Source organism: Mytilus galloprovincialis, chromosome 3 (assembly GCF_965363235.1).
Source record: "Mytilus galloprovincialis chromosome 3, xbMytGall1.hap1.1, whole genome shotgun sequence".
Taxonomy (NCBI): Eukaryota; Metazoa; Mollusca; class Bivalvia; order Mytilida; family Mytilidae; genus Mytilus; species Mytilus galloprovincialis.
This window is the reverse complement of record NC_134840.1, coordinates 39,188,485-39,215,444: the sequence shown is the minus strand read 5'-3', so window position 1 is coordinate 39,215,444 and position 26,960 is coordinate 39,188,485. Positions and strand designations below refer to the sequence as shown.

General features: G+C 33.3%; 1 protein-coding gene across 1 annotated transcript; it reads left to right on the top strand.

Annotated features, from left to right (window-relative positions):
- The first annotated feature begins 1,018 nt into the window (after positions 1-1,018).
- On the top strand, positions 1,019-12,431 carry LOC143067898 (uncharacterized). Its single transcript, XM_076241511.1, has 5 exons — positions 1,019-1,141; positions 5,968-5,998; positions 7,259-7,402; positions 8,319-8,570; positions 11,777-12,431. Exons 1-5 carry the CDS (start codon positions 1,139-1,141, stop codon positions 11,803-11,805), a joined length of 459 nt encoding a protein of 152 aa, XP_076097626.1. The 5' UTR covers positions 1,019-1,138; the 3' UTR covers positions 11,806-12,431.
- The last annotated feature ends 14,529 nt before the right edge of the window (positions 12,432-26,960 follow it).

The following is a 26,960-nucleotide window of genomic DNA, read 5'->3' as shown; positions in this document are numbered from 1 at the left end:
TTCTTTGTTGTACTTGTAGCGTTGCATTCTTCATGTCGTGACATACTAGATACTCCGTGCTCAGTAACAATGGAGCATAATTTTAAAAATCACATCAGAAAATATGTACGAAAGCGCTTTGATCATCCTCTTGTGCAACATTTAAATCCATCAGTGATAAAAATTTAAATGATGTTGTTGAATCACTCAGTTCGTGAATTTTGCTGATTTATATCAATTCGTTATAACTCTTACAGTTACAAATATTAAGAAAAACATATGTTGTTGTTGCTATTATTTTGGTTTATATTTTTCATTTATTTAGTTTATGTCACAATTACAGTAACTTCCATATCATCTATTATTCAGATGAAGTACTTTCAATTTGCTTTCCAAAACTGTTACTGTGACCATCCTTTCATGTGGAAATACTTAAAATCATTTCATCATAAAATTAAAATAAAGTTGTGATTGGCCATTTAAAATATGCTTCTTTCATCATTCTGCTACAAACTGGTTTCTGTACCCGTTCAAATTCAGTAATCTTGACAATTGTCTGCGTTGTCTCTCTTTGTTTTTCTCTACTGGGAATTGATTGCTATAATAAGCTATTCCATTGATCTTTTATGTTGAAGCCATTCACCGTTTATTCAGACTTGGTTCGATATATATATATATATATATATATATACATGCATAACAGTGATGTTTCTTTGTTTCTTTTTTATCATTGAATGCTGCTTTTTTGGAGTTAAATATCAATTTATTCATATTTAAGTTTGAAATCAAAAGATCTAGTGGTTATATGGAAACACTTCACCCCACTAATATTCATTCAATAGACTCTATATAAAATGGATCGGTCATCTTGCAAAATACGTTAAACATTAACTTGATTAAGAGCAGACCCTCAACCCTACTTTTAATCAATCCAAAGTATAAATTCAATAACCTTTATTTATATTTATATTTACTATCGACAGCGTCTATACAAAGAATCACTAAGGATTATTTAAAGGTTTCATTGTCATGATCGGAACATGTCAGAAAACGTTTTTAAAATACTTCATTTAGATATTAAAAAATCAACTTATTGACTATTTTCCTTTACCCTTGAGTAAACAAACTTTAATGGGGATTCTCTGAAGGAGATCTGATTATGGTAAGATAGTACTTTCTTTTTCGTTAATGATTTACAATGATTTCATATGCTTATACATGTTAAAGAAAATATGGCAAAGTTTTAAAAGTGATAAAATCGTTAGACTATTAAAAACCTTTTATTTAAGTCATGCAGCGAAAGTAAGATCAAAACAAAATACACTAAAACATCTGTCTATAAATAATATATTTGTTAGGCCATACATACAAGTTCATAAACTAGTTCCGTATGATTCATGCCACGGGCGAACCATAAAAACAAAAACATTTATTCACACAAGATACTCGAAACATATAAATTGTGCTGCCATTATAAAGTCGTCACACTAATTTACATCCGTTCAATGTGAATAGCACTGATTAATATTTATTTTGAATAAATTACGGAGACGAATTTTAAAGGTAAATGCAAGCAAAGTATTTTGACATTTTATATGGTTGGGTGGCTGGTTTTTTTTTACATATACCTAAAATCTCTTTATATTTTGAAAATAAATATCAGCCAGTCCTGACTGTGACGTGATTACGCTTTAATTCGTGTTACTACTATATATTAAACCATGAAAATGTATCATTCTACTAGTATTCAATCATTATAAATAATTATACTTTTATTCCAAAAGCAAGAACAACGTATACGATATATACAATGTTTGACAACTTAATTATACGTTAAACACATTACATACACAAACATAATTATTATGAAATTTTAAATACTTTTTTTAAAAGATTAAATCACTACAACAAATAAAACTCAAAGTATGACATTTTTTTTTTTTACATAATTGTTTCAAATTGACAGCAATATTCTAATTAAGTAGTTTCCCTGGTAAATTTATGTATCTACCAAGCTTGTTATGATTAATAATGTTGCCAACCAAACGTCAGTAAATTAAAAAAAAATATGTAAGTTAAACGAAGTGTAACGTGTAACCGGGCGGGGACGTTTAGATATTTTTATATCGGGTTCGTACCAGTTTCCTGGGATTTGAAAAGCAATTCAAAAGTTCTAAAGTCAATAAAAAGTTTACACTACCACTAACAAATATGAAACAAATACTACATAAAACGAATTTCAACACCTATCAACCTAACCCGAACCTATTGAATTAAAACTGTTTAAAACCCTTTCAGTCCGATACTGTTTAAACCAACTGTTTGAAACTATAGTCTGTAACCTAAATGTATGGAACTGGTTTGAAACCTAAATGTATGGAACGAGTCTGAAACCTAAATGTATGAAACTGGTCAGACGGTTTGGAGCTATTGTCTGAAACCTAAATGATTGGAACTGGTCTGAAACCTAAATGTTTGGAACGGGTCAGACGGTTTGGAACTATTGTCTGAAACCTAAATGTTTGGAACTGGTCTGAAACCTAAATGTTTGGAACTGGTCTGAAACCTTAATGTTTGGAACTGGTCTGAAACCTAAATGTTTGGAACTGGTCTGAAACCTAAAAGGTATAACACTTTATATAGCACTAAGGCATGGTATGTCAGCAAACACTCACTGCAATAGTGAGAGATGTGAGACGCAAAACTTTGGAAAATCTGTACCGAACCAACAGTCTCAGCCTTTCTTTATTCTGTCCGCACGTTTCAAGCACTACACTTCATTTAAACTTAACCGACTGCCTGCTATAAACTACTTCCTTTCCAACCTTTCCGATGTTCACTGTTTGCTGTCTTCGGTACAAATGACGATTTGAACTGAATAGCAACCCACTATTTATACTTCGAACGCGGACCTCGAAGACAGCACCCTAGCAACAACTGTACAGGTAAAGCGTCTGATAGCAACAAAGGATAAAGGGATGATTTTTAATGCCGTTTTCAATGATAAAGAGATCAAATGGAAAATTCAAAGAGGTTTCGAAAAATATACAACTGTAGGAAAATTAAAACCTTCGTAAACTGTAAATTCGTAACAGAAGTAACAGTTACTGTAACATCTCCATTAGATTATGGGGTACTGCACAAATTGTCTGTACATAGACTTTTCTATTTCTAGTTTTTTTGGAGGGTTTTAAAAGTTTATGAATATGTTGTATTTAGGGATTCACCATTTGAAAATACATCCATCAACCGGTAAACCAGAGAATGAGCACTCACAAACATGTTTAACACTGCCACACTCTGTATGTGCCTGTCCCAAGTCAGGAGCCTGTAGTACAGTAGCGGTCGTTAGTTCTTGTCTGTATTATTTGTTTTTCGTAAATTGTTTTGCTATAATTAGGCCGTTTATAGTTTTCTCGATTGAATTTGTTTCATATTTTTTAAGTCGGGGCGTTTCATAGCTGACTATACGGTATGGGTTTTCTCATTGAAGAAGGCCGTACGGTTGCGCATAATTGCGTACAATCACTTTCATTTGAACTTTTATTTGGTGGATAGTTGATTCATTGGAATCCTTATTTTTATATAAATGGTCGTTATTATATTTTTGCTTCCGATAAGATGTTATGATGAGTAAAATTGGGTTTAGTCGACTAGGAAATATGATTTATTTGTTAGTTGTAATTAGCTTTGAACTAGCCTTCAGTAACTCCGAATACTCTGTGTCTTTAGTTTTATTGTGAGTTGTTTTTTGTGCTTTGTGTCGATCTGACGAGTCAGACAGGCCTTTTTTGAGTGATATGCGGTACAATTAAAGCACATTGCACTAAAGTCGCAGGTTTACATGAGAGTTGAGCGTTCGCAAACATGTTCAAACCCGCCACATCATGGTTGTGCCTTAAAAGGCTTCCCGAGTCAGGAACCTGCTTTGTTAATTGCTGTCTTCCATATTTTGTTTTTCGTTTATTGTTTTGATAGATCAGACCAGGCCGTTAGTTTTCTTGATTGAATTGTTTTAGATTGTGTCAGGCCAAAGTATTTTATAGTTTATTGTAAAGTATGAGTTTTGCTCAATACTGAAGACTTTTTGGTGAATTTTTATTGCTTACAACTGTTATCGATTGGCGGTACTAAACGGGGAATAAATATACATTTGTAGTTAAGATTTTTTGTTACCAGTGACCGACAAATTCCGGAATGTCATGCTTTCTCGTGCACTAGTTGGTTTATCAATGTCATTGAGTACAGCCATACAGTTGGATTACAAATTATTAAAGGGGGAAAAAGTCAATGAAAATATATAAATTTATATCACCGAGTGAATTTTGCCTCTAAAATACATCTTTCAAATTGGTAGGCATTTGAGATTATTTGAACTTGCTTAAACGTTTATGGACAATGTTGTGAAATCTTAAAGTGTTCCTTTGTGGGAGTTCGTGTGACAGTTTTATTCTTTCAAACCGATGTTTTTCCAAATATATATGCCTATAATGAGATGAATATCAAGAGTTGCCTCCCGTATACCACATGTTTGACTATTTCAGGGTTAAAAATTAATTTGAAGTAAATTTCAGAAGTCTGCCACTAAGAACAACAGTTTGTGTGGTGGTCTAGATTTTTTGTAGCTATACTTTCATCTGATAACAGTAAAAAAAAACCGAAATTATGGTAAATTTTACACAATTTCCGAATTACAAAACTGTTTATTACAATACATTGACTGAAATAAAAAAATAAATAGGTTCTACATTTATGTCATTTGGTCTTTCATGGATAGTTGTCACATTGGCAATCATACAACATCTTATTATTGGTCTTTCATGGATAGTTGTCACATTGGCAATCATACAACATCTTATTATTGGTCTTTCATGGATAGTTGTCACATTGGCAATCATACAACATCTTATTATGGGTCTTTCATGGATAGTTGTCACATTGGCAATCATACAACATCTTATTATGGGTCTTTCATGGATACTTGTCACATTGGCAATCATACAACATCTTATTATGGGTCTTTCATGGATAGTTGTCACATTGGCAATCATACAACATCTTATTATGGGTCTTTCATGGATAGTTGTCACATTGGCAATCATACAACATCTTATTATGGGTCTTTCATGGATAGTTGTCACATTGGCAATCATACAACATCTTATTATTGGTCTTTCATGGATAGTTGTCACATTGGCAATCATACAACATCTTATTATGGGTCTTTCATGGATAGTTGTCACATTGGCAATCATACAACATCTTATTATGGGTCTTTCATGGATAGTTGTCACATTGGCAATCATACAACATCTTATTATGGGTCTTTCATGGATAGTTGTCACATTGGCAATCATACAACATCTTATTATGGGTCTTTCATGGATAGTTGTCACATTGGCAATCATACAACATCTTATTATTGGTCTTTCATGGATAGTTGTCACATTGGCAATCATACAACATCTTATTATTGGTCTTTCATGGATAGTTGTCACATTGGCAATCATACAACATCTTATTATTGGTCTTTCATGGATAGTTGTCACATTGGCAATCATACAACATCTTATTATTGGTCTTTCATGGATAGTTGTCACATTGGCAATCATACAACATCTTATTATTGGTCTTTCATGGATAGTTGTCTCGATGGCAATCATACAACATCTTATTTTTGGTCTTTCATGGATAGTTGTCACATTGGCAATCATACAACATCTTATTATGGGCTTTCATGGATAGTTGTCACATTGGCAATCATACAACATCTTATTATTGGTCTTTCATGGATAGTTGTCACATTGGCAATCATACAACATCTTATTATTTGTATAAGAAAGAGGACCGGTTTAGTTTAAGGCTATACCTAATCTATATAGCAGATAAAAAACCGCTGTTTTGGTGATACTTTGATGAAAATGATTAACGTCAAAAATCAGTTATGTTTGACTTGTTGGCAATACAAATCCTTGTTTTAATTTTCAGGCTTCTCAGCTGAGTGAAGAACAACAACAAGGTAAACTTAACATCAGCAGAGTTTTGGCATTTTGTAAACTGCAAACTCAAAAAATTGAAAAAGAATGTACCATAATATGAGAAATCAAAAATCATGTTCTAAGTGTCTAAGGGAGACGGATTTACTGAATCCCTGTATTTCTATATTATAATTATCATTTGAGAAATTTTGAAACATAAAATATTGTTTAAACTAAGTTAAAGACAACTTCATGGTCAAAAGAAAAAGGTAATGCAATAATGGTATGCACTAAGTCTTCCTGCTTGCAAGTAAAAATGCTGCAATAAGTCGCATATGTTATGTCAAGTGGGTATTGTTGATATAATAAAGATAAATATGGATTATAACATGATTTTGACCATAGGGTGATAAGGGGTCTGATATGAAAATGACATGTTATGTTCTTTTTATCATATACTTCAGCAGAGGACATATTCGAACAAGAACTTTTTTTTTAAACTTCGCATTTATTGTATTATTTTTTTCTTTTTTTTTTTTTGCATTTTTTAATAATATTTTTCCGCATTCCTAATATATTTTGTTTTTCACTAAAAACGTACTATTGATGTGTATTTTCCGGAATTTGCCGAATGACGTTGAAATGCCATGCGAAATCGTAGACTGGCCTATGCGAAAACGTTACAGAAAGGCATGCGATACTAACCGGAAACAGTTGATAACAAAAGTCATATTACACGGCTAAGACAATTCTTCAGATTTAATGAATAAACATATGTACAAATTAGTTTTTTATCATTGGTAAAATTATACCATTATTTTTCTTTAAGTATATGATAAGTGTATCTATCTTATGAATCTTATGATATTTTAATCTGATTTATCCTGCGTCTGGGATATTAACTTCACAGTAACTCTGAACATCGATATTTATATTCTTATAAAAGATAAGTTGAGATTTCGACAACAGCAAATTTCGAATAAACATGTACATATTGCCGTATAAAAAGTCACAGTCACATGTACATTGTGTAGCGCTAAAAAATTAACATCTTGATTTTATTGAAATTAAAAAAATTATTGACTAATATAATGATTTAATATTCAAATTCCATTACAAATTAAAATTCTGACTTTGACCCTGCTAGAGAAACAAAAATGATAAGAGAAATAGTTTCTTTATCTTTAATAAAGATACAGATTTCTATTCTCAATTTTAGTTGGTAAGCTGATTCGAGTACATGTATGTAAATATATACATACCAATAATATACACTATTAAATTGTTATGAACTATTTTAGAAATTAAAGAATACTTTGACATTTTTGATGAAGACAAATCAGGGAAACTTTCAAGAGTTGAAATATCTGGTGTTGTACGTGGGTTAGGGCTGAACCCAACTAAAGATGAACTTGAAGAAATGTTTCAAGGAATAGACAAAGATGGTATGTAATATTGTGAGTGGTATTTTTATAGACGGTCAGTTATGTAGTATATTTATAAACATCCTATCAGGACGTTTTTAGACGATGCTGTGGTAATAATTAAATAAGAGATATATTATTATGATTGATATCTGGAAGCCCGAGATACAAAATGTATACAATGACTCAAATCCTTTTTAAGGCTTCCTTAATTGGATGCGGACGAATCCAAAGAACTATGCATCGATTTGGAGCTGCCTTAAGTATTATTTTGTTTTATAGAAAATCATTTTAGCTGGTATATATGTTATGAAGAATTACATATTTACATATTAATTGGACGCTAAAATGTTTGAATTATAATTGTAGTCATTTGCAAACTTTTGCAATCTATAAATTGTTTACTTAATTTGAACTTAATTTTATACTTAATTTGAACTCCTTCATAAAATGCATTCAAAAATATTAACATATACAATTACAGACATGTCTCTATACAAACAATATCGAAATCTTCAGAAAATCTCTAACTAGAACATGATTTCTAAATGTCTTTGCCAATTAGTAGGAAAAATTTGAAGATTGCATTGGTTGTTAAAACTAGCCATGTTCCAGTTTAGCAGACGTACACAAGATCGACGCAAATTACAAACTCGTGGCTACCAAGAATGTATGGAGTTAAAAGACTGGTTATTGGATGTTACGACTTTACTAAGCTGACATATGACAACTTCAGGGGAAATGATTCTGCGTTTAACAGGTGCTTGGTTCAGCGAGGAATTTTATTTTATATTCACAGGAAAACAAATGCAGAGGAAACATGATAGGATTGTCCATGGGACAACTACATTGCTCTCCATATCTCATTTGGAAAAATTTATGCTTAGTCATTTTTACGAATGAATTGGGGTAACTAAAAAAGACCATTATATTTCAGGTTCGAATGAAATAGAATACAATGAGTTTGAAGAATACTACATGAAAACCTTTGGTTCACAAAACAGAAATGAGCATGCTGATCTAATGGAAGCTTTTAAAACATTTGATAAGGATGGGAATGGATTTATAGATATAGACGAATTGAAGGATGCACTGCTGAACAAAGGAGAGGATCATTTAACAGACGATGACTTTAAAGAAATGATAGCTGCTGTTGATATTGATGGAGATGGACTAGTTAACTATGAAGGTAAGTAATCATATTATCCAACATCCAAGTGTAATCTGAAATATTTATTTATTAATTAACCAGAAAATTGCTACAAAAAAAATAATGCTCTGAGTAATGTGCAGTTAAATGTAGCTGTTCTACCATATATTTCACCCCTTTACTGTAACACACAGTTCCTATTTCCAGTGGCGTAGCCAGGGTTGAAATGATGTGGATGTCTGGGCGTCGAGCGGAGCGAGGCGAAAATTTTTTTTGACCTTTTTATGCAGAAAATTACTTTTTATTTAAGCACATGTACTCCCACAGAATCCGACACTAGTAAGATTTTTGTTTAAATTCAAAATTCCCACCAATACATATATTTATATTTTTAACCAAATGTTATTGTTTCCTCGAAACTACCATCATTCAATTCATAAATATTTGATGTAAAGTTTCCCACCCCAGTGGCGGATCCAGAAATTTTCATAAGTATGGGCTCGCTCCGGTCATGCTTCAGTGATTCCCTATATAAGAAACCAAATTTTTCGCAGAAAAGGGGAGACCCGTGCCGCCTTGCCCCCCCCCCCTAATTCCGCCTCTGCACCCAATCTTAAAGTTATATTTGACATATAGGAACTGAAGTGACTTCTCTTTCCAGGAATTTGAGTCTACAACCTTGGATTTTTGATTTTTTTATTACTGAGCTAAACGCGTTGCAGGAGACATAGAAATACCGGGCGTCCGATCGTCCGGTCTTGTTAGCACTCTTATGTGTACAATTCTTGTCAGATTAAGTGAAACTCATATCATAAGCAATGTCTTTGACAATTTGGAAAATAAGTCGTGATCAAATATTTTTAACCAGTTATGACCATTTGAAATATAAATTGTAATGGAAATCCCATTTCATTTGCTGTGAAGCTTATTGAAAAGAAAAAAAAAGTGCTTTTTTAGTTATTCCCTAGCTTGTTCCTTGTCCTTTAATAGATAAAATATGACATGGAATGTGCTTGGCGGGGAAAATTGGATCTTTGTTCTTTACTGATTGAATTAAAATTAGTATTTGAACCTAGATAGATTCATTAGCCTAGGACTTATCACGATCTATTACAAATTGATTTTTTCATCACGTCGTTTACCATGTCGCAAGAAACGTTACGATATCAGGATATGGTGTTTTAGTTGTTAGTTGCTATAGTCAAATGAGAAGTCATCACTCCACTAGGTTCAATTTCAGATGAAACATGTCCACGGGTCTGTGTATCAGTCCTCTCCGCTTGCCTAAGCCGATGACGTAGACCTTTTTTTACGACCAAAAGTTAACTTGAAACACTATTCTGCGATTCAACTATCTTGTTTACATAAACGAAATTATCCTTAATGAAAGACCAGGCATAGTGCTTCGAAAATGACTGCTCATATCCTCAGCCTTGTTATATTTGGATACTTCCGAGTTAAACTGCTGCTATTTTTTTCTTTTGTCAAAATGATGTGGATGCTTGAGCATCTGAGCATACATGCAAGCTACGCCACTGATTTCAATATTTAAGAGTCCTAAGTCGAAGTGAAAATTAGAGAAAACAGAACAATACAGTAAAAATTCACAATTTGGATGTTAAAAACATCAGTTTTAGCGTTTGTATAAGTAACATATGCAATATACAATATAATTATGTACATTGTTGGTAAATATAAAAACCGAGGCTCGAGAGCTTTTCTCCTGTTTCGTAGCGAGTACAAAAACGTTTTATATTCCGACAATGTACATATATTGTTTTATCCTGTGTTTTTTACCTAGCACCCGAAGATTTAGTCGTTGAAATCCAAATATTTGTCTCTGTTATTTTATTTTTAAAGAAATCGACCAAGTTTAAACCGGGACCGCGAAGAGGGCCCCGCAATGAACTGTCAAGCAAAGGGAAATATCCACATTATCGTTTGCTCAATATGTAAGCGTGGTAACAGGACACTTTTTTGTACAAGTACAAATAAAGCAAAAATATATTGATCGTTTGTACAATAATTGACTGTTGCAGGATAAAACAATGTTCGTAGCCACAATACCATATTTCACTTCATTGTGAAATATCAGAATGCGATTAGTCCCCTAATTTTATTTTGCCATGAACAACACGATGAGTGTCGTTGGTGTTGTTAGGTTTAAAATTACTCATTCTTTTTCTGTGTTTTGTTTTTCAGGCTGTTGTTGATCTTGTCGCCATCTCTTTGTTTGACCATAGTATCTGTTTGTTTTCTTTTGATATGTTTTTTTTTTGAATTTTTCTCTTTGATCATTCTACATATTAAGACCATATGGTAGAAAACGACTGAACTATTTAATTCACACTACTACTACTAGGGGATGTTTAACGAACTTGACTGCCAGTGAGGGTCTTACGATCGGCATTATGTAATGGCACAATCGAGTGAAAGACTTCCATTTATGAAACATTTTACATTTAAATCCTTATCACTCACGAAAGATACGCAGATGGCGCTACATTGCAATCGATAAACATATATTGGGACTTATAACCTGTTGTTCAGTTGGTGTCGTTTGTTGATGTGGTTTATTACTGTTTCTCGTTTCTCGTTTTTTATATAGATAAGACCGTTGGTTTTACTGTTTGGATGGTTTTACACTAGTCATTTTTGGGGCCCTTTATAGCTTGCTGTTCGATGTGAGCCAAGGATCCGTGTTAAGACCGTGCTTTGACCTATAATGGTTTACTTTTACAAATTATCACTTGGATGGAGAGTTGTCTCATTGTCACTCATACCACATCTTCTTATATCTAATAAACTAATGAAAGTTATATTTTTTTGTGTCAACCAAATATCTAAGAAATCCATGATTTTTTATATAAAAGACAATATTCAAAATGTATCTAGAGAAGATTATTTCTATTACTTCGTCAAAATATCATACTAAATTGAAACATTAAAAAAAGACAACTTAAACAAAGATAACTCTTTTTTTCTAAATAAATGATAACTTAATCGTTGGCAGATCAAACCACGGTATAAGGCATCCCAGAAAGGTACATACGGGTTATTTTATAGATTGAAATCTGTATGTTTTTTTTTTTTTAATTTTTGATTTGGTTACTATGTTGAAATGTAATGTCACTTTCACTGACAATTTGTGTGTGATTAAATGGTAACATGATAGTAGAAGTAAACATTATATTTAAAATCATAACTTGGTTGTGCTTTCTGATCTTTTTGTTTTTATATTTCAGAATTTGTCAATTTGATGAATCCGCAGTGATAACTTTTACAAAGGAAATGGGAAATTGAGAACTTGCTTTGCAATCTACTTTTATAAATGAGCAAATATAAATGAACATGAAAGACGATATTGACAAAGATTTTTTCCCGTTAAATACTAGTCAACAAAAGTAACAGTACACAATTTGAACTCCAATTTTAAATTATCATTAAATATAATAAATAGGAAAGTCTGTTCTATTATCCAATGAAAAACAAGATGACAAAAATTGCGCTTAATTTCGAAGATGAGAATTAAGTATTCAAATGTCTGTAAAGGCATTCAAAATTTTAAGCAGACCATGTTTAAATTTAAAGTTTTAAGTTCAAATATCGATTTTTAAATTTTTGGTTGAAAATACGATTTTTTAAACAACAAAAAATTGCAAAAAACAAAATTCGCGTTTTTGCCCTAAATCAATGGATTTGATAAGAAAATAACACTCTGCAAATATTAGACCAATTGGTCAATTATTTATCTTGGTACAGTGCATCCAATTTTATTATATATGGTAAATACATTGCCTTGTATCGTTTCTTTTGTTGACTAATATGGTATAAGTAGACTCTTGATATTTGTTGTAATATTTATTTTAATTTTATTCTTGAATAAAAATATAAGTTTTATCATTGAACGTGTATTATTTCAAACCACTAGATATGTGTACCTTTAGGCCGGACGGGTTGACAACCTTTAGCATGAAAACTGTTAAAGCAGGACTTCAAACCGCTGAACACTTTGTAGAAACGCATTTGTATACGCAAAAAAAAGAAACTGTTATTAATGTTACATTTTTTTATACCACAGTACTAAGGTGACGACATACTCTGAGACTCAATGTTGTTTGCATGGTGTATTTGCTCTTGGATGTTTATGATGTGTCTTACAGAAACTCGGGTCTATACAATAAGTACAACCATACGGTACACATTGGTGACAGAGGAGGGACGACACTTTGCACACGGCACGCAGAAACGGATTATATTATCGATCACCGGAAGTTTACGGTTCATTAACAAAATGGAAGTCGAAGTGGTCACATCAAAAAGCGTCTGTTTAAATTCTTCAAATATATGGCTTTTCTGCATAGAAAAAGATAAATACAGTGTGTCAATGAGAGACTGTCCATCTGTGCAAGTAAATGCACGGGTTGCTCATATCAGTCCAGCAGATAAACCATTGATAAGACGACGAGTGTTGATGGCGGATAGCAGTTGTCTGACGTCGTTGTACAACCAACCCCCACCACAGTTACTGCTCATCACTAACTCATGTGATTTTAAGGTATTATTTTGTTACTATCTATGTTTATTTATAAATCGTTTTGACCCTGATATACAAAACGTCTTTCAATGCCTCGACGGCATGAATTAATTTAATGAAAGGACCGAGTTTGGAAGTCAACATTGAACTTAATTTTTATTAAATTATATAGAGCCATCTGCATTGGTGATAAGATTAACATTAAGATATCAGTATTTTGGTATTGAAAAGACTGTTACTAGTATCGTTTGTACTGCATGGTTGATCCGGTATCTCCAACTATGATGTTAATACAACAGAGGTTGTATGGTTGGCATTATTAATTAAATTGAAAAGTAAGTGAAACCAGTAAAAAATATTCCATCGCGTTAAATCACAACAACAAGCTCATGGATGACATTGTTACCGCTATGTGATACCAACAACGAACAGACATAATGATCTCAACCCTATTTCAAGTCTCTAATACATAAAAGCGCTGAAGTAAGAGTCCATCAGAAATAGAACCAATTATTCAACCATAATGTAAAACGAAAACTAAACAAACACATAACAAACAAAAAACCAAAACAATTACTACATAAAGGCATGAATTTAAGAAACACTCAAATGTTTCAAGTAAAATATATTCCAAATGCGGACTAACACTTTCAATCAGGAAATGTTATATTGTACATCAACACGTAAAGCAAACTGAAAGATGGAGAACATATGCATAAGACTTTTATTGATTGGTTGGTTATAATACTTTTATTGATTGGTTGGTTATAAGACTTTTATTGATTGGTTGGTTATAAGACTTTTATTGATTGGTTGATAGATGGTTTCTTAACGTCAAGTGGCAATACTGCATGCAGGTTCAGGACGAAGGACTTTTATAATGGTGTTTATAAAAAAAATATTGATGGAAAACTATGAATTTGGACCGACGCACGAACATTGACAATTAAACAAATATTTTTATAGGTATCCTTTCGAAATTCGTACAAGATAACTTCTGTGTTGTAGTTAATGCCTAGGTCACACATTCACGGAAGCCACGGATACGATCCGGCATCAGTCGTGGCAAATCTGTATTGGTCCGTAGATTTCCGTATCGTAGCCGTAGTCATACGTAGTTGTATTTGTATATCCGTGACAAGTTTTGAACATGCACAAAATTTGACCACGGACCAAACAACCGTAGTATATCCTTACTAAACCGTATTAGAACGTACTGATCCGTTTTAGTCCCTATCAAAACCGTATCAATCCGTTTTTAATCGTAGACCCGAAGGATTTCAACGGTTAGTTCCGGAGAATTACGTACTAGTACGGTTACACCACGTATTTGTTATGTACAGAATACGGTTTGTTACGAATTTGTCACGGAACGGCACGATCTCATTGCGTTGCATAATGGATAGCTAGGGATTAGCCAGAGTTCTGAAAGTCTTTTACGGTTTACTACGTTACAACACGACAAAATACGGAATATTACTGAAGATCCACGACAAACTGACATCGGGCTTCTGTATAAAAACTCCCTACTTATAGGTTCCAACATAGTCTGTGTTTTGCCGTAGAGTTACACATAACATTATCCAACATGAACAATCAACAACTGATGCTTGCAATTAATTGGCTGGAAGTGTTCCTGGCTATGGTTAATCCAGTAAAGCGCTTCGACCACACCAAATGTACTTAGGTGAGGTTAGGTGAAAATTAATAAATTAAAATTGATACTTTAAGCCGGTACAGCATTCGCTAAGGATAAAGATAAGCTAAAAATATTGATAGGTCATGGACCTCCTTTTCGAGATATTTGAGATTTAAAATATGGCGGGAAAAGGCTGACTCAGACTTTTACCTTATATTTGCACTGTTATTATTAGGGTCTCAAAACAAAACAAAGAAAATCAAAAATCTTCTTAAATTTTGGTAAATGACTTTTCATGAGCTATTAAGTCTTATATGAAAAAATAAATGCGTGTTATCAAGGATTTGTATAGTAAGACTATACAAATCCTTGGTGTTATGGGGCACAATATTTTACCTGGTATTGTATGGGGAAAACACTAAGGAGTTCGAACATTTGACACAAATTCCAAAACCACACCTAAGTACATGTACATCCTTAAGAGTTATTTTATTATATATTATTTAGTGGAAATGTGTTAGTAATACAATGTTTTCTTTTTGCTTTATTTGAAATCAATTTTTAATCGTCCTGTCATGAACTTTATTTAAATGATATATCACGATTTCATGGTGGCCGGATGCGGCCATTTCGCCTTTTCGCGTTTTCGCGTTTTCTCCTTTTACTTTCACGCGAAATCGAGAAATCGGGAAATCGGGAAATCGAGAAATCGAGAAAGCGAAATCGAGAAATCGAGAAAGCGAAAACGCGAAATCGAGAAATCTATTTCATTTCCCGTTTTCGCGTTTTCGCGTTTTTGCTCTCTCTCTCTCTCTCTCTCTCTTCTCTCTCTCTCTCTCTCTCTCTCTCTCATTGTGTAACTTTTATTCCTAAAATTAAATCATATATTCTGTTTTTAAAATTTATAAAAATGATGTATGCCAAGTAGAATGGAACATTGTTAAGATGGTGAATTAGTGCACTGCATGTCGAAAAAAGAAAGAAGATATTGATCTGCGCTGTCAACTATTACATTAAAATAAAAATGAATTCAATTCTAGCATCTATATTATTTTTTTCATTATTGAAACAAGTTCCGGGTCGAATCCGATACCGATACCAATAGTATATTCATCTGTTACCTATTACCTTATCTGCACGTTCCGCATCTGACAGGCGCACCACCAAACGGTGTATTTAGGATTTGGCTATATACACAGGTCATAATCACAGGGCTGACACTACTAAATTCAATCATTGTATTTGTTAGCGGGCATGACGTTAAACAGCGAATCACAGAATTCAACTTTATTTTAACTTATATAGGACAATGCTGTTGATTAAATACTCCATTCCAGGACCTTTTGTTTTCCAAATAATTAATATTACCAATAATTGATAAGTTCCAGATCGACGGGTTCAAACAGAAAGATTTGAAAGCAGAGAAAATTGTGTATCTTATAATCGGCATGACTTTATCAGATGACAATACCAATACCAAAATAAGGCTTACGCATAGTTATATACTTTAATTCAGTCACGGACCCGCGATATCACGGGTGTGTTCTAGTGTTTCTTAAAATTGGTAAAAGTGGTATAGTCATACCCCAACATGTTGACCATAGATAGACAAACAATTCACTTGCATTCGATTCTCATTTGAACTATGTGTTTGTTAATGTAAACCGTTTCAAATGTGAATTAAACTAATTCAAATTAGTTAATGTCAATCCAATTCAAATTAGGTGTGAACTCAGTATGATTGTCAGGTAGTTTCAAACTGAAAGATACTTTTAAGGGAAGGCAAAGAAACGGATAAAACCATGTGTGTTACAAACACTGTTTATTCAAGTCAGAATCCTGGATCTCAATAGTACTTTCATAATGTCAAATAAAAACATGAATATGATAGTTACATACAATACTACATGTACTTATTACGTATTAAATGACATTTATTTTAGTGATTGGTATTAGGAAAAATCTGAAATTCAGGTGTAAATTGAGACAAACAATATCACTGAATGCAGTTTCTAGTCAAGTGACCAGCAAACATGGAAATCTACCTTTTGAATGAAAGGAAAACTCTTACATTGAAAATGAATGATGTAAATCTAGATTCTAATAATAGCCGAAGGGAGCTCACATTCACAACAGTTAAAGCATTGCTGAATTAGTGAACAAAGCATTTTTCTCATTAACTTGAAAATCCTCCTATTATAATGGAAAACACCCGAATTTTAACATAAATTATAAAATTCCTGATAAAAAGCGGTGCTGAGCATGCATGTAATATGCTTGAAACATATTCAAAGAATAAAGTTTTATAACTTCCTAATGTCATTTCCAAAATTTATCAAAACCTAAATCTTACTGTGGATTCCTATATTTTTCGTGGATGTCAATTCTCCTGGATTGTTGAAAACTTGCATATTCATCGATATTTGATTTTGTGGTTTTAACAATCCAGACAGACAAATATGAAAGGCCGATCATGTCAAAAACCCGATAAAGTAACGCGTTAACATTTAACGCGATAAAATCACATTTAACGCGATAAATACAGTTTTAACGCGTTAAAACAAGATTTTAACGCGTTAAGAAATCAATATATTTAACGCGTTAAACTTTGCAATTATCAAGTTTGGGATTTAACCCGTAGGTGAAAAAAGACGTTTATCGCGTTAAAATACCCGTTGCACTGGCCACATGTGTCATAATGAATAACATTAACGCGTTAAATGCAACACAATTACGTTGCTACGATATATTACTTTAACGCGTTAAAACATCATTTAACGCGTTAAAATATCATTTAACGCGTTAAAACATCATTTAACGCGTTAAAACATCGTTTAACGCGATAAAACATCGTTTAACGTGATAAAACATCCTTTAACGCGTTAAAACATCGTTTAACGCGATAAAACATCCTTAAACCGTTAAAACATCGTTTAACGTGTTAAAACATCGTTTAACACGTTAAAACATCGTTGGATGGAGTTATGGAATAATGTTGCTAACGAATACAATGATCTGATCGCATTTTTTGGAGTACCGTGGTGTCCTGGACATTACATCCTCTCACGATTAACCCATTCTCTTTAAAAAACCAGATTTCAAAATAGCAAACACGGTTTGTTAACTGAAAACCATACAAGTTCTAATGTCCTATTTGTAACAGGTATCTTGAACAACATACTATCAAAAACAAGTGCTGCAAATGAAAAAAAAACCACCACAAACACAAGAAGATGACACCAATGAAGACGATAACATTTTAGCACACTCGGGAATGAATTACAGCCTTCAACGTGTAGCCTTGGTTCACACCGAACAGCAAGGTATAAAGGGTCTTAAAAAAGACTAGTGTAAAACCATTCAAACAGGAAAGCCAACGGTCTAATCTATAAAACGAAAATAAGAAACACTTATGAAGCACATCAACAAACGACAACCACGATACCAGATACCTGACTTAGGACAGGTACAAACAAATGCAGTGGGTTAAAACGTTTTAATAGGCACCAACCTCTATCCAACTTGAAACAATAGTGTGATATCACAACGTAGAAAGACACACTTTAAAATATCAACTGAAATGGCTTTACTCAATCAAATGACATATTAAAATAACTAATGAAGATACACTGAACGAATAAATTTGATCTATGACTCAATGTAAATACAAAATAAAACAATGGGGTTAGAGACAAACAATATCAGAAAGACAATCATAACCTTAAACAAAATTCAGGACTGATAACGGACAGAGAAACGGACGGACAGTCAGAGAGAGTCTCTTTCAGTTTTAAATGGTAGGGCATTAATTATAGCGCCCATTTTAAGGGGGGGGATAAATAATCTGTTCTCCATACATGCCATATTACAGAACAACGCAGTATTTAGAGGTAAAAATGTCGAAAATGAATGATTGCGCGGCAATAAAAAAAAACCTACTTAATAAGTAGTAAAAATAAAGAATAACATCCTCTTTCCCCAATGGATATCAAATGGTCATCCTCTTACTTTTGGCACAGATTCATTACCTTATTGGGTATGGTTTACTAGATACTGGATGCCTGCTCTTAAAAGCCTCTTGTTTTAAACATGTTCACAATTCACACACGATTGCTAGCTGATAAATTCATAATGGATACCAGGTTTGAAATTTTGTATTTGCGCCAGACGAGCGTTTCGTCTACATAAGACTTATCAATGACGCTCGAATGAAAAACTAGAGGCTCTCAACAGCCTGTATCGCTCACCTGACTCTACTTGGGTTTTTGAAAACGTATAAAAAAGATTTTTTGGTTTAATATTGCATTCTGTTCTGTGGTTTTCTAAAAGAAGACATTTGTATGTATTTCCCTTGCGTCCTATGTTAAACTAAGTCCCTCGATTGCGGCCATCTTGGATGATGGATCGGCTACAAAGAAACAACACTTGGTCAGCACCTCATCAGGAACATTCATGCCATGTTTGGTTCTATTCCATTCCGTGGTTTTCCAGAAGAAGTACAAATGTAAAACGTTAACGACGACGACGACGGACGACAGACGACGGACGCCAAGTGATGAGAAAAGCTAACTTGGCCCTTCGCGCAAGGTGAGCTAAAAATTAAAAAAGGGCGGTTATCTGACTGACAGCTGTGTAACAATATCCGATTGTAATGTTTAACTGAGGTATGGTTGATAGATGTAGTAAAGATATGTCATGTTTTCACCATCTGCAGCAAAAACAACTTCACTTGTAGAGACTTTTGTAAGTATACGTCAAACTAACATAGTTTATGTTAAACCCTAATGTTAGATACAGACATCAAAAGATGCAAAAAGACCAAGTAAAGTATCTGAAAAACCTGACTTATAAACAAAATTTATTCAAGACGAAGCGTAAAGACAGGTTGACAAATTTAAATTAAGCTGGCCTTTTTTAAATTAACATAATCAGTCCATGTAAGTAAGGTTGAATTAAATTAAACGTTGCTTTAAACACGTTACAGTAGCTTTTAACGCTGTAAAGTTGCATTAAACGTGTTAAAGTTTCATTTAACGCGTTAAAGTTGTATTTAACGCGTTAAAGTTGTTTTTAACGCGTTAAAATTGCATTTAACGCGTTAAAGTTGTTTTTAACACGTTAAAGTTGCATTTAACGCGTTAAAGTTGCATTTAACGCGTTAAAGTTGCATTTAACGCGTTAAAGTTGCATTAAGGTGGTACCTAACACTACAGGGAGATAACTCTGTAAAGTTAGCTAAACGTTTTAATTACATTGTGTTGGAAAAGAAATATTAAGCTCCTCAATGATCAAAATTGGTGCTTGTCAAACTGCTATATAACCAGTGTAATTTTTCTGACAAAACGGTTGGTTCAAAATTTTCGAAACTTTTATATTTTTGTTAAAATGTCAAAGTAAATAAGTTGACAAAATTTTATGAAAATTAAACGAGCCAAATTAATTTTAGTGAAAGTGTTGGGTACCACCTTAAACGCTGTAAAGTTGCATTAAACGCGTTAAAGTTTCATTTAACGCGTAAAAGTTGCATTTAATGCGTTAAAGTTGCATTTAACGCGTTAAAGTTGCATTTGACGCGTTAAAGTTGCATTTGACGCGTTAAAGTTGCATTTGACGCGTTAAAGTTGCATTTAACGCGTTAAAGTTGCATTTAACGCGTTAAAGTTGCATTTAGCGCGTTAAAGTTGCATTTAACGCTGTAAAGTTGCATTTAACGCTGTAAAGTTGCATTAAACGCGTTAAAGTTGCATTTAACGCGTTAAAATTGCATTTAACGCGTTAAAGTTGCATTTAACGCGTTAAAGTTGCATTTAACGCTGTAAAGTTGCATTTAACGCTGTAAAGTTGCATTAAACGCGTTAAAGTTTCATTTAACGCGTTAAAATTGCATTTAACGCGTTAAAGTTGCATATAACGCGTTAAAGTTGTTTGTAACGCGTTAAAATTGCATTTAACGCTTTATAGTTGCATTTAACGCGTACAAGTTGTTTTTAACGCGTTAAAGTTGCATTTAACGCGTTAAAATTGCATTTAACGCGTTAAAGTTGCATTCAATGCGTTAAAGTTGCATTTATGCGTTAAAAATGCTTGTCACGCGTGAAAGTTGCATTTTTCTTATCTTTTTACGCGGTAACCTTCTTTTAACGCGTTAAACCCTCTTTTAACACGTTAAACCTTCATTTAACGCGTTTTAAATTCTTATTTCAACGCGATAAGTAATTATAATGACGATGATATCAAAAATGTGCTGAAAATCAATAAACTTTATCGCGTTAATTGATAATGTTATGACACATGTGGCCATTTCATTTAGTAAGTTTCGTGTAAAATCTGACGCCTTAAATTGTAGTTATGGTGAAAGAAGAAAGTATTTTCGGTATTTTTTGTAGTTTTGTGCTTAACGCGTTAAATAATAAAATAACGCGTTAAAAATTATTTAAACGCGTTAAAACTGTATTTATCGTGTTAAATGTGATTTTATCGCGTTAAATGTTAACGCGTTATTTTATCGGGTTTTTGACATGAACGGCCTTTCATAGACAAATAGCAATAACACTGTGTCTAAACCACACCGGCAAAATTTGTTCAGACTCGATGGTATCTAACATCCGGCACAATGACGGAACATTAATAGACAGAAGAAAGCTAGGTTTCTCCTTATTTTCTTATTTTTTTTATGATATCGAAGAATATAATATACATATACAACTATTTTCTATTGTGATATGCAATATTTTCTACAACCGTTCTATATTAACGGAGAAATAAGTAAAAATGTACGTTAAAATGACGAATTGAGTGAACCTTGCCTCGAATTGTTTAATTTCTCGTTAAATTGTTCACATTGTACGGAAAGAAAGGTACGAGAAGATAGATACTGACACGGAGATTGCAAAACTTGTTTTTATGAACATCTCAATACTTGTATTTCTGAGTATGGAACGAAAGAAATGGGTCATGTCAAATAAAAATACACCGGTTTCGTCATTGTTGTTTACTACACAATCACCCGGTTTCGTCTATATATATCACCCGGTTTTTTATATTTTTTTAAAACCAACAATTTTTGAAAAGCAACGTTAACACGGATCTGAACATTGTCTTTCGAAAGAATTTAAATATATATTTATTATAAAGTAAACTTGGCGTGTTTACATTTATTTACATAGGTAATTATAGTACTACACATTTTCCTAATGAAAGACGTATCCGTTATTTCACTGATTTTCAAACTAATTTTAAATGGAATATAAATACTCAATAGCAAACACTGATATCTAATTATTTTTTTTACATTAACATTATGATATTTTTTTATATAGGTTTTGAGATACATCGCAATATGTGACCCCCCTTTTTTTTATTACAAAAAAACCCTAAATAACGCTTAATAAACAAAATTTAAAACATGCAGAAGTTAAGATTTATATTACTAAGAAGTGTGTAAAGTTTGATGCAATAATGATAAATCGTTTTGAGATATGGCGCGACATGTTAAAAAAACACACTCCTGTTTTACTTACAAAGTTCTGTAACTCAAAAAGATTTCATTTGATTTTCACTAAAAGGTTTACAGATCGTTTGACCATTTCAAGAAATAACTTTCTTAAGTTTCATAAAAACTAGATAAGCTGTTCTCAAGTTACGGTGCGACATGTTTACGCTGGACGGAAGGATAGACGGATAGATAGACGGACGGACGGACAGAATGACAGATAGATGGAGGAACGGACGGATGGAAGGAAGGAAAGACAGACTTACGAACGGATGTATACAATAATACGTCCTGTCAAAATTGTGACGGGCGTGTAAAAACACAATGAAATGAAAAAAAACTCTTAATTAAAGGTCAATAAGTTTTATTAGGATATCGGCCAAGTCGATTTATTTGTATATCTTCTTGACTTCCTAAGTCATTTTTGCTATATTACTTTTATATATATGTTTGAAAAATAATAGATAGAAATTAATAAAAAGAACTTAAAATTTGTCATTTAAGGGCAATGCAATAACTCCTTTAAGAACTAATGTGAGAATTTTATAGTAAATGGACAAATGGTAGAGCTCAAGATTTTGAAGATAATCATCTGGCCCTTTCGAACTGTCTATGTCTACGGCTGTTTTAAATAATTGACATCATGCACTTGCATGCCCCCCTTTGTTTTTTTTCTTAGCCATGAAGGCCTTCTTGGTTGACAAGCGGGGTCACAGTAAACTTTTTAAAACCAGATACCCTAATTATAATTAAAAAAGACGTATGATTTTAAATAAGGTTTGTTAAATGCAGCCTAGTAATTTTAGATGTGAACATTTATGTAAAAAATTGTATTGAAAGATAATGAACGACGGTCGACCGGTGCCAAGTGATGAAATTCCTATTGGGTCAAGTGAGCTAAAAACAATCAAGAATTCCAAACAAAATTACACCGTTCTTGAATTTAAAAAAAAAGTGTAACAACTGAAAATTGAAAATTTCACGAACCGGATCGTATGGAAAGCCAACGGGGTCAAAATTTTTAATTCGTAACTTGTCAATTCGTAACTTGTAACTGTGTAATTTCTAAATTGTTAATTCGTAAATTGTTAATTTGTAACTTGTTACTGTGAAATTCATATTTGCTTAATTCGTAAATTGTCAATTTGTAACTTGCACCTTTGTAGTTTTAACATTCTTAATCGGTAAATTGTCAGTTTGTTACTTGTAACTGTTCAATTTCATAATGCTTCATTCGTAAATAGTCAATTTGTAACTTGTATCTTTGTATCAAAATTCAACATTCTTCATTTGTTAATTGTCAATTTGTTTAAACTTGTAGATTTCAAAATTCTTTATTGGTAAATTGTCTTTTTGTATATTGATGTTTTGTAACTTGTAACATGCGACTTGTCGATTCGTGAATTGTCGATGTGTGAAATGTCGAAGTGTTAAATGTCATCGTTGTATTATACTAACGATCATTATGACGACAGATGGCGCTCGGGTTCTTCTTCGGTGTATAATCCTCCTGTAAGTCGGAGTACCTCAATGTGTGAATTTATAATTAAGTAGTTTTAATCCATTAATAACAGAAAATGCTTCTAAAAAAAGCAACAAAAAAATTGCATGTTTACAGGATCCCATGGCCAGTGTTATTTTGTTTACTGGCGTGGACTTTCGTTCGAGAACGGAATCTATATAAAAAAAAAACCATCCCGACTAGTTTAGTCCCTCAACGTAATTGATCTCTCCTAATTACGGGGTAAATGAAATAGTCGTTGGTCAGTGCAATATTACGACTGGATTATTCAGGTGTATACAATAAGGAGATGTGGTAATAGACCGTATGATTGCCAATGAGAAGTACAAATAAAGTCGATGTAAGCAACTATAGGCAACCTACGGCCTTCATCAATGACAAAACCTAATACCATATAGTCGGCTTTAAAAGGCTACATCATTACTGAAAAACCCAGGTACTAGTAATAAACGATTTCTATTAATCATAAAATGCTATTATCGGACCATTTTATTCTGACAGGAAAGGGCTGACATATTATATATTCTATTCTGCTGTTGTCGGTTATTATATATGGTCGGGTTGTTGTCTCTTTGACACATTCCCCATTTCCATTCTCAATTTTATGTATTGCTATATATGCCTACTGATTTTTCTAGTCAAGAAGCTTAAAAATTGCTGCTACCAGATTTCCTACAATAAAAATGTACAACCAAAAAGACCAAAATATTCACGAGTCCCTCGATCTCAACAGCTGCTTAATGCCCCGTACTCCCGATATGAACCCCACCTGGTGCCACACCTCCTTATAGCCCGGCAACCTTACTAAATCTAACATGTTGTCAACTAAATCTAACATGTTGTCAATCGTTAATTAACTGAAATGATTCACGATGTTAATCAATATACCTATTTTTTTTTAAATTTGCATGTCAAATATAAAATAAAAAATTATTTGCAATGTAATCCTAATATCCTATTGACAACCCAGGCTGTATTCCGCCTGCCTCTTCTGTCGGCCAGGATCCCAGGCTATCATTTTACTCTAAAATTTACAAAATACATACTCCTTTGGCCAAACCCCAAATAAATGTGCAAATATTTTCGTGGAGTAATAAAATTAAAGAACCTTAGTGAGCGCGCTCACATGCCCACCGTCCCCATATTGTCACTGGAGAAATAAAATAATTGTAAGATACAAAAAAAGTTGTATAAGAAAAAAAGATGAATCATAATATCCTGTCGATATGTACATCTACATAGTATGTCCTTATTATCTACAAAGTTTCATGAAATTCTGTGGTGTGGTTTCAGAGGAGTTGCGACGATAAACTGTTGCAGAGGTATATCGAAGCTCATAAGTTCAAAGGGGCGTAACTTCTGGGGGAAAAATGAATTGTAATTTCTTGTCGATATGCAAATCTACTTAGTATGTCCTTATTATCATGAAATTCTGTTGTGTAGTTTGAGTGGAGTTGCGATGACAAGAAACAGGACCGACGGACTGACGTACGGACGGACAGGCAGACAGAAAGAAGGACGGGTCAAAACATTACACCCTCCGCAACTTCGTTGCGTGGGGAATAATTAGTGTAAGCATATAAGAGATAATAGCCTCTTTCATGCAAATGGCGATATTGCAAGATATTTTCTCTGACAAGTCAGAGGGAGAGGGCGTCAATTTGTTTAAAAGTTTTTCTGTTCTATGGTCGGGTTGTTGTCTCTTTGACACATTCCCCATCTCCATTCTCAAATTGATGTAGGTGACGCTAGTGTAGTAAAAAATGAACAGTTTCATAGTTTAACGATCATGGTCATTAAAAAATATACAGAGGGGACACCTCCTAGTATATTTCGATCTTGTACCATCTGTATCTGTAGGAGAACGTTGTGGATACAAATACGGGCTTTAATACAACGGTAGAGAGAGCGCCGTCGATGTATTGACGATGCCCAAGAGTAGTTTCTGAACGGCTGTCAACGCTCGGTGTACGCACTACGCTTCTTCAATGTGGCTCTATTCGAATACTGTTTTTACGAACAATGAGTTAGAATATTGTTGTATTTTACACTTAGATAAAATTGAGAAAGGAAATGGGGAATGTGTTAAAGCGACAACAACCCGACCATAGAGCAGACAACAGTCGAAGGCCACCAATGGGTCTTCAATGTAGCGAGAATTCCCGCACCCGTAGGTGTCCTTCAGCTGGCCCCTAAAAATATGTATACTAGTACAATGATAATGGACGTCATACTAAACTCCGATTTATACACAAGAAACTAAAATTAAAAATCATACAAGACGAACAAAGGCCAGAGGCTCCTGACTTGGGACAGGCGCAAAATTGCGGCGGGGTTAAACATGTTTATGAGATCTCAACCCTCCCCCTATACCTCTAGCCAATGTAGAAAAGTAAACACATAACAATACGCACATTAAAATTCAGTTCAAGAGAAGTCTGAGTCCGATGTCAAAAGATGTAACAAAAGAAAATAAATAAAATGACAATAATACATCAATAACAACAGACTACTAGCAGTTAACTGACATGCCAGCTCCAGACCTCAATTAAACTGATAGTAGTTTTTTTATCTGCATGTTTGTTCACAACATTTCTTGACTGATAATTGTTAAATCGAGCCCTTGACAGCAGTTTAGTGTTCTTTTTGGACGAGCTTTTTTTTTTTAAATTGTCTGGTTCTATAGCACTGCGACCATCTCGTACAGAAATATAAGCTTCTGACTTGAGCGTCTTGTCTGTTAGTCTTGTAGTTTCAGTTTGGTGAGCGTGTTTGAGACGCAACCAACTTCTCTTGATTTGTACTGTCCTGTTATAAATCTCACAGGTTGTCACTGTATTCTTTCAAGCTTATTGATGATTGTAGATGTGAACTGGTCCCATATTGACGATATGATATCCCATTATTGACCTGACCATTTAAATATATGCGGTTTTCTCGCATTCCGGTTGACAATATCTCAAATTTTAGGGCCTCGATTAGTTTTCTGGTTCCTTTAGATTTTATTGGAAAATAGTGCATATTCAACACCGTTTTGATATATAGTATACATTAACTAGGTGACTCATTTAAAATAATTTGTCATTCATGCAGTTTGTTTTGCAAAGTACTTATATGATATCATTAAACATCTTTTATAGATATAGGAAGATGCTGTATGAGCGCCAATGAGACAACTCGCCATCCAAATAACAATGTATAAAAGTAACCCATGGTAGGTCAATGCACGGCCTTCAACA

Excerpts from the sequence above, each read along its gene's own strand:
- LOC143067898 (XM_076241511.1), top strand. Across the intron at positions 7,403-8,318 it reads TCAAGGAATAGACAAAGATG|GTTCGAATGAAATAGAATAC; the intron begins GTATGTAATATT and ends ATTATATTTCAG. Across the intron at positions 8,571-11,776 it reads TGGACTAGTTAACTATGAAG|AATTTGTCAATTTGATGAAT; the intron begins GTAAGTAATCAT and ends TTTATATTTCAG.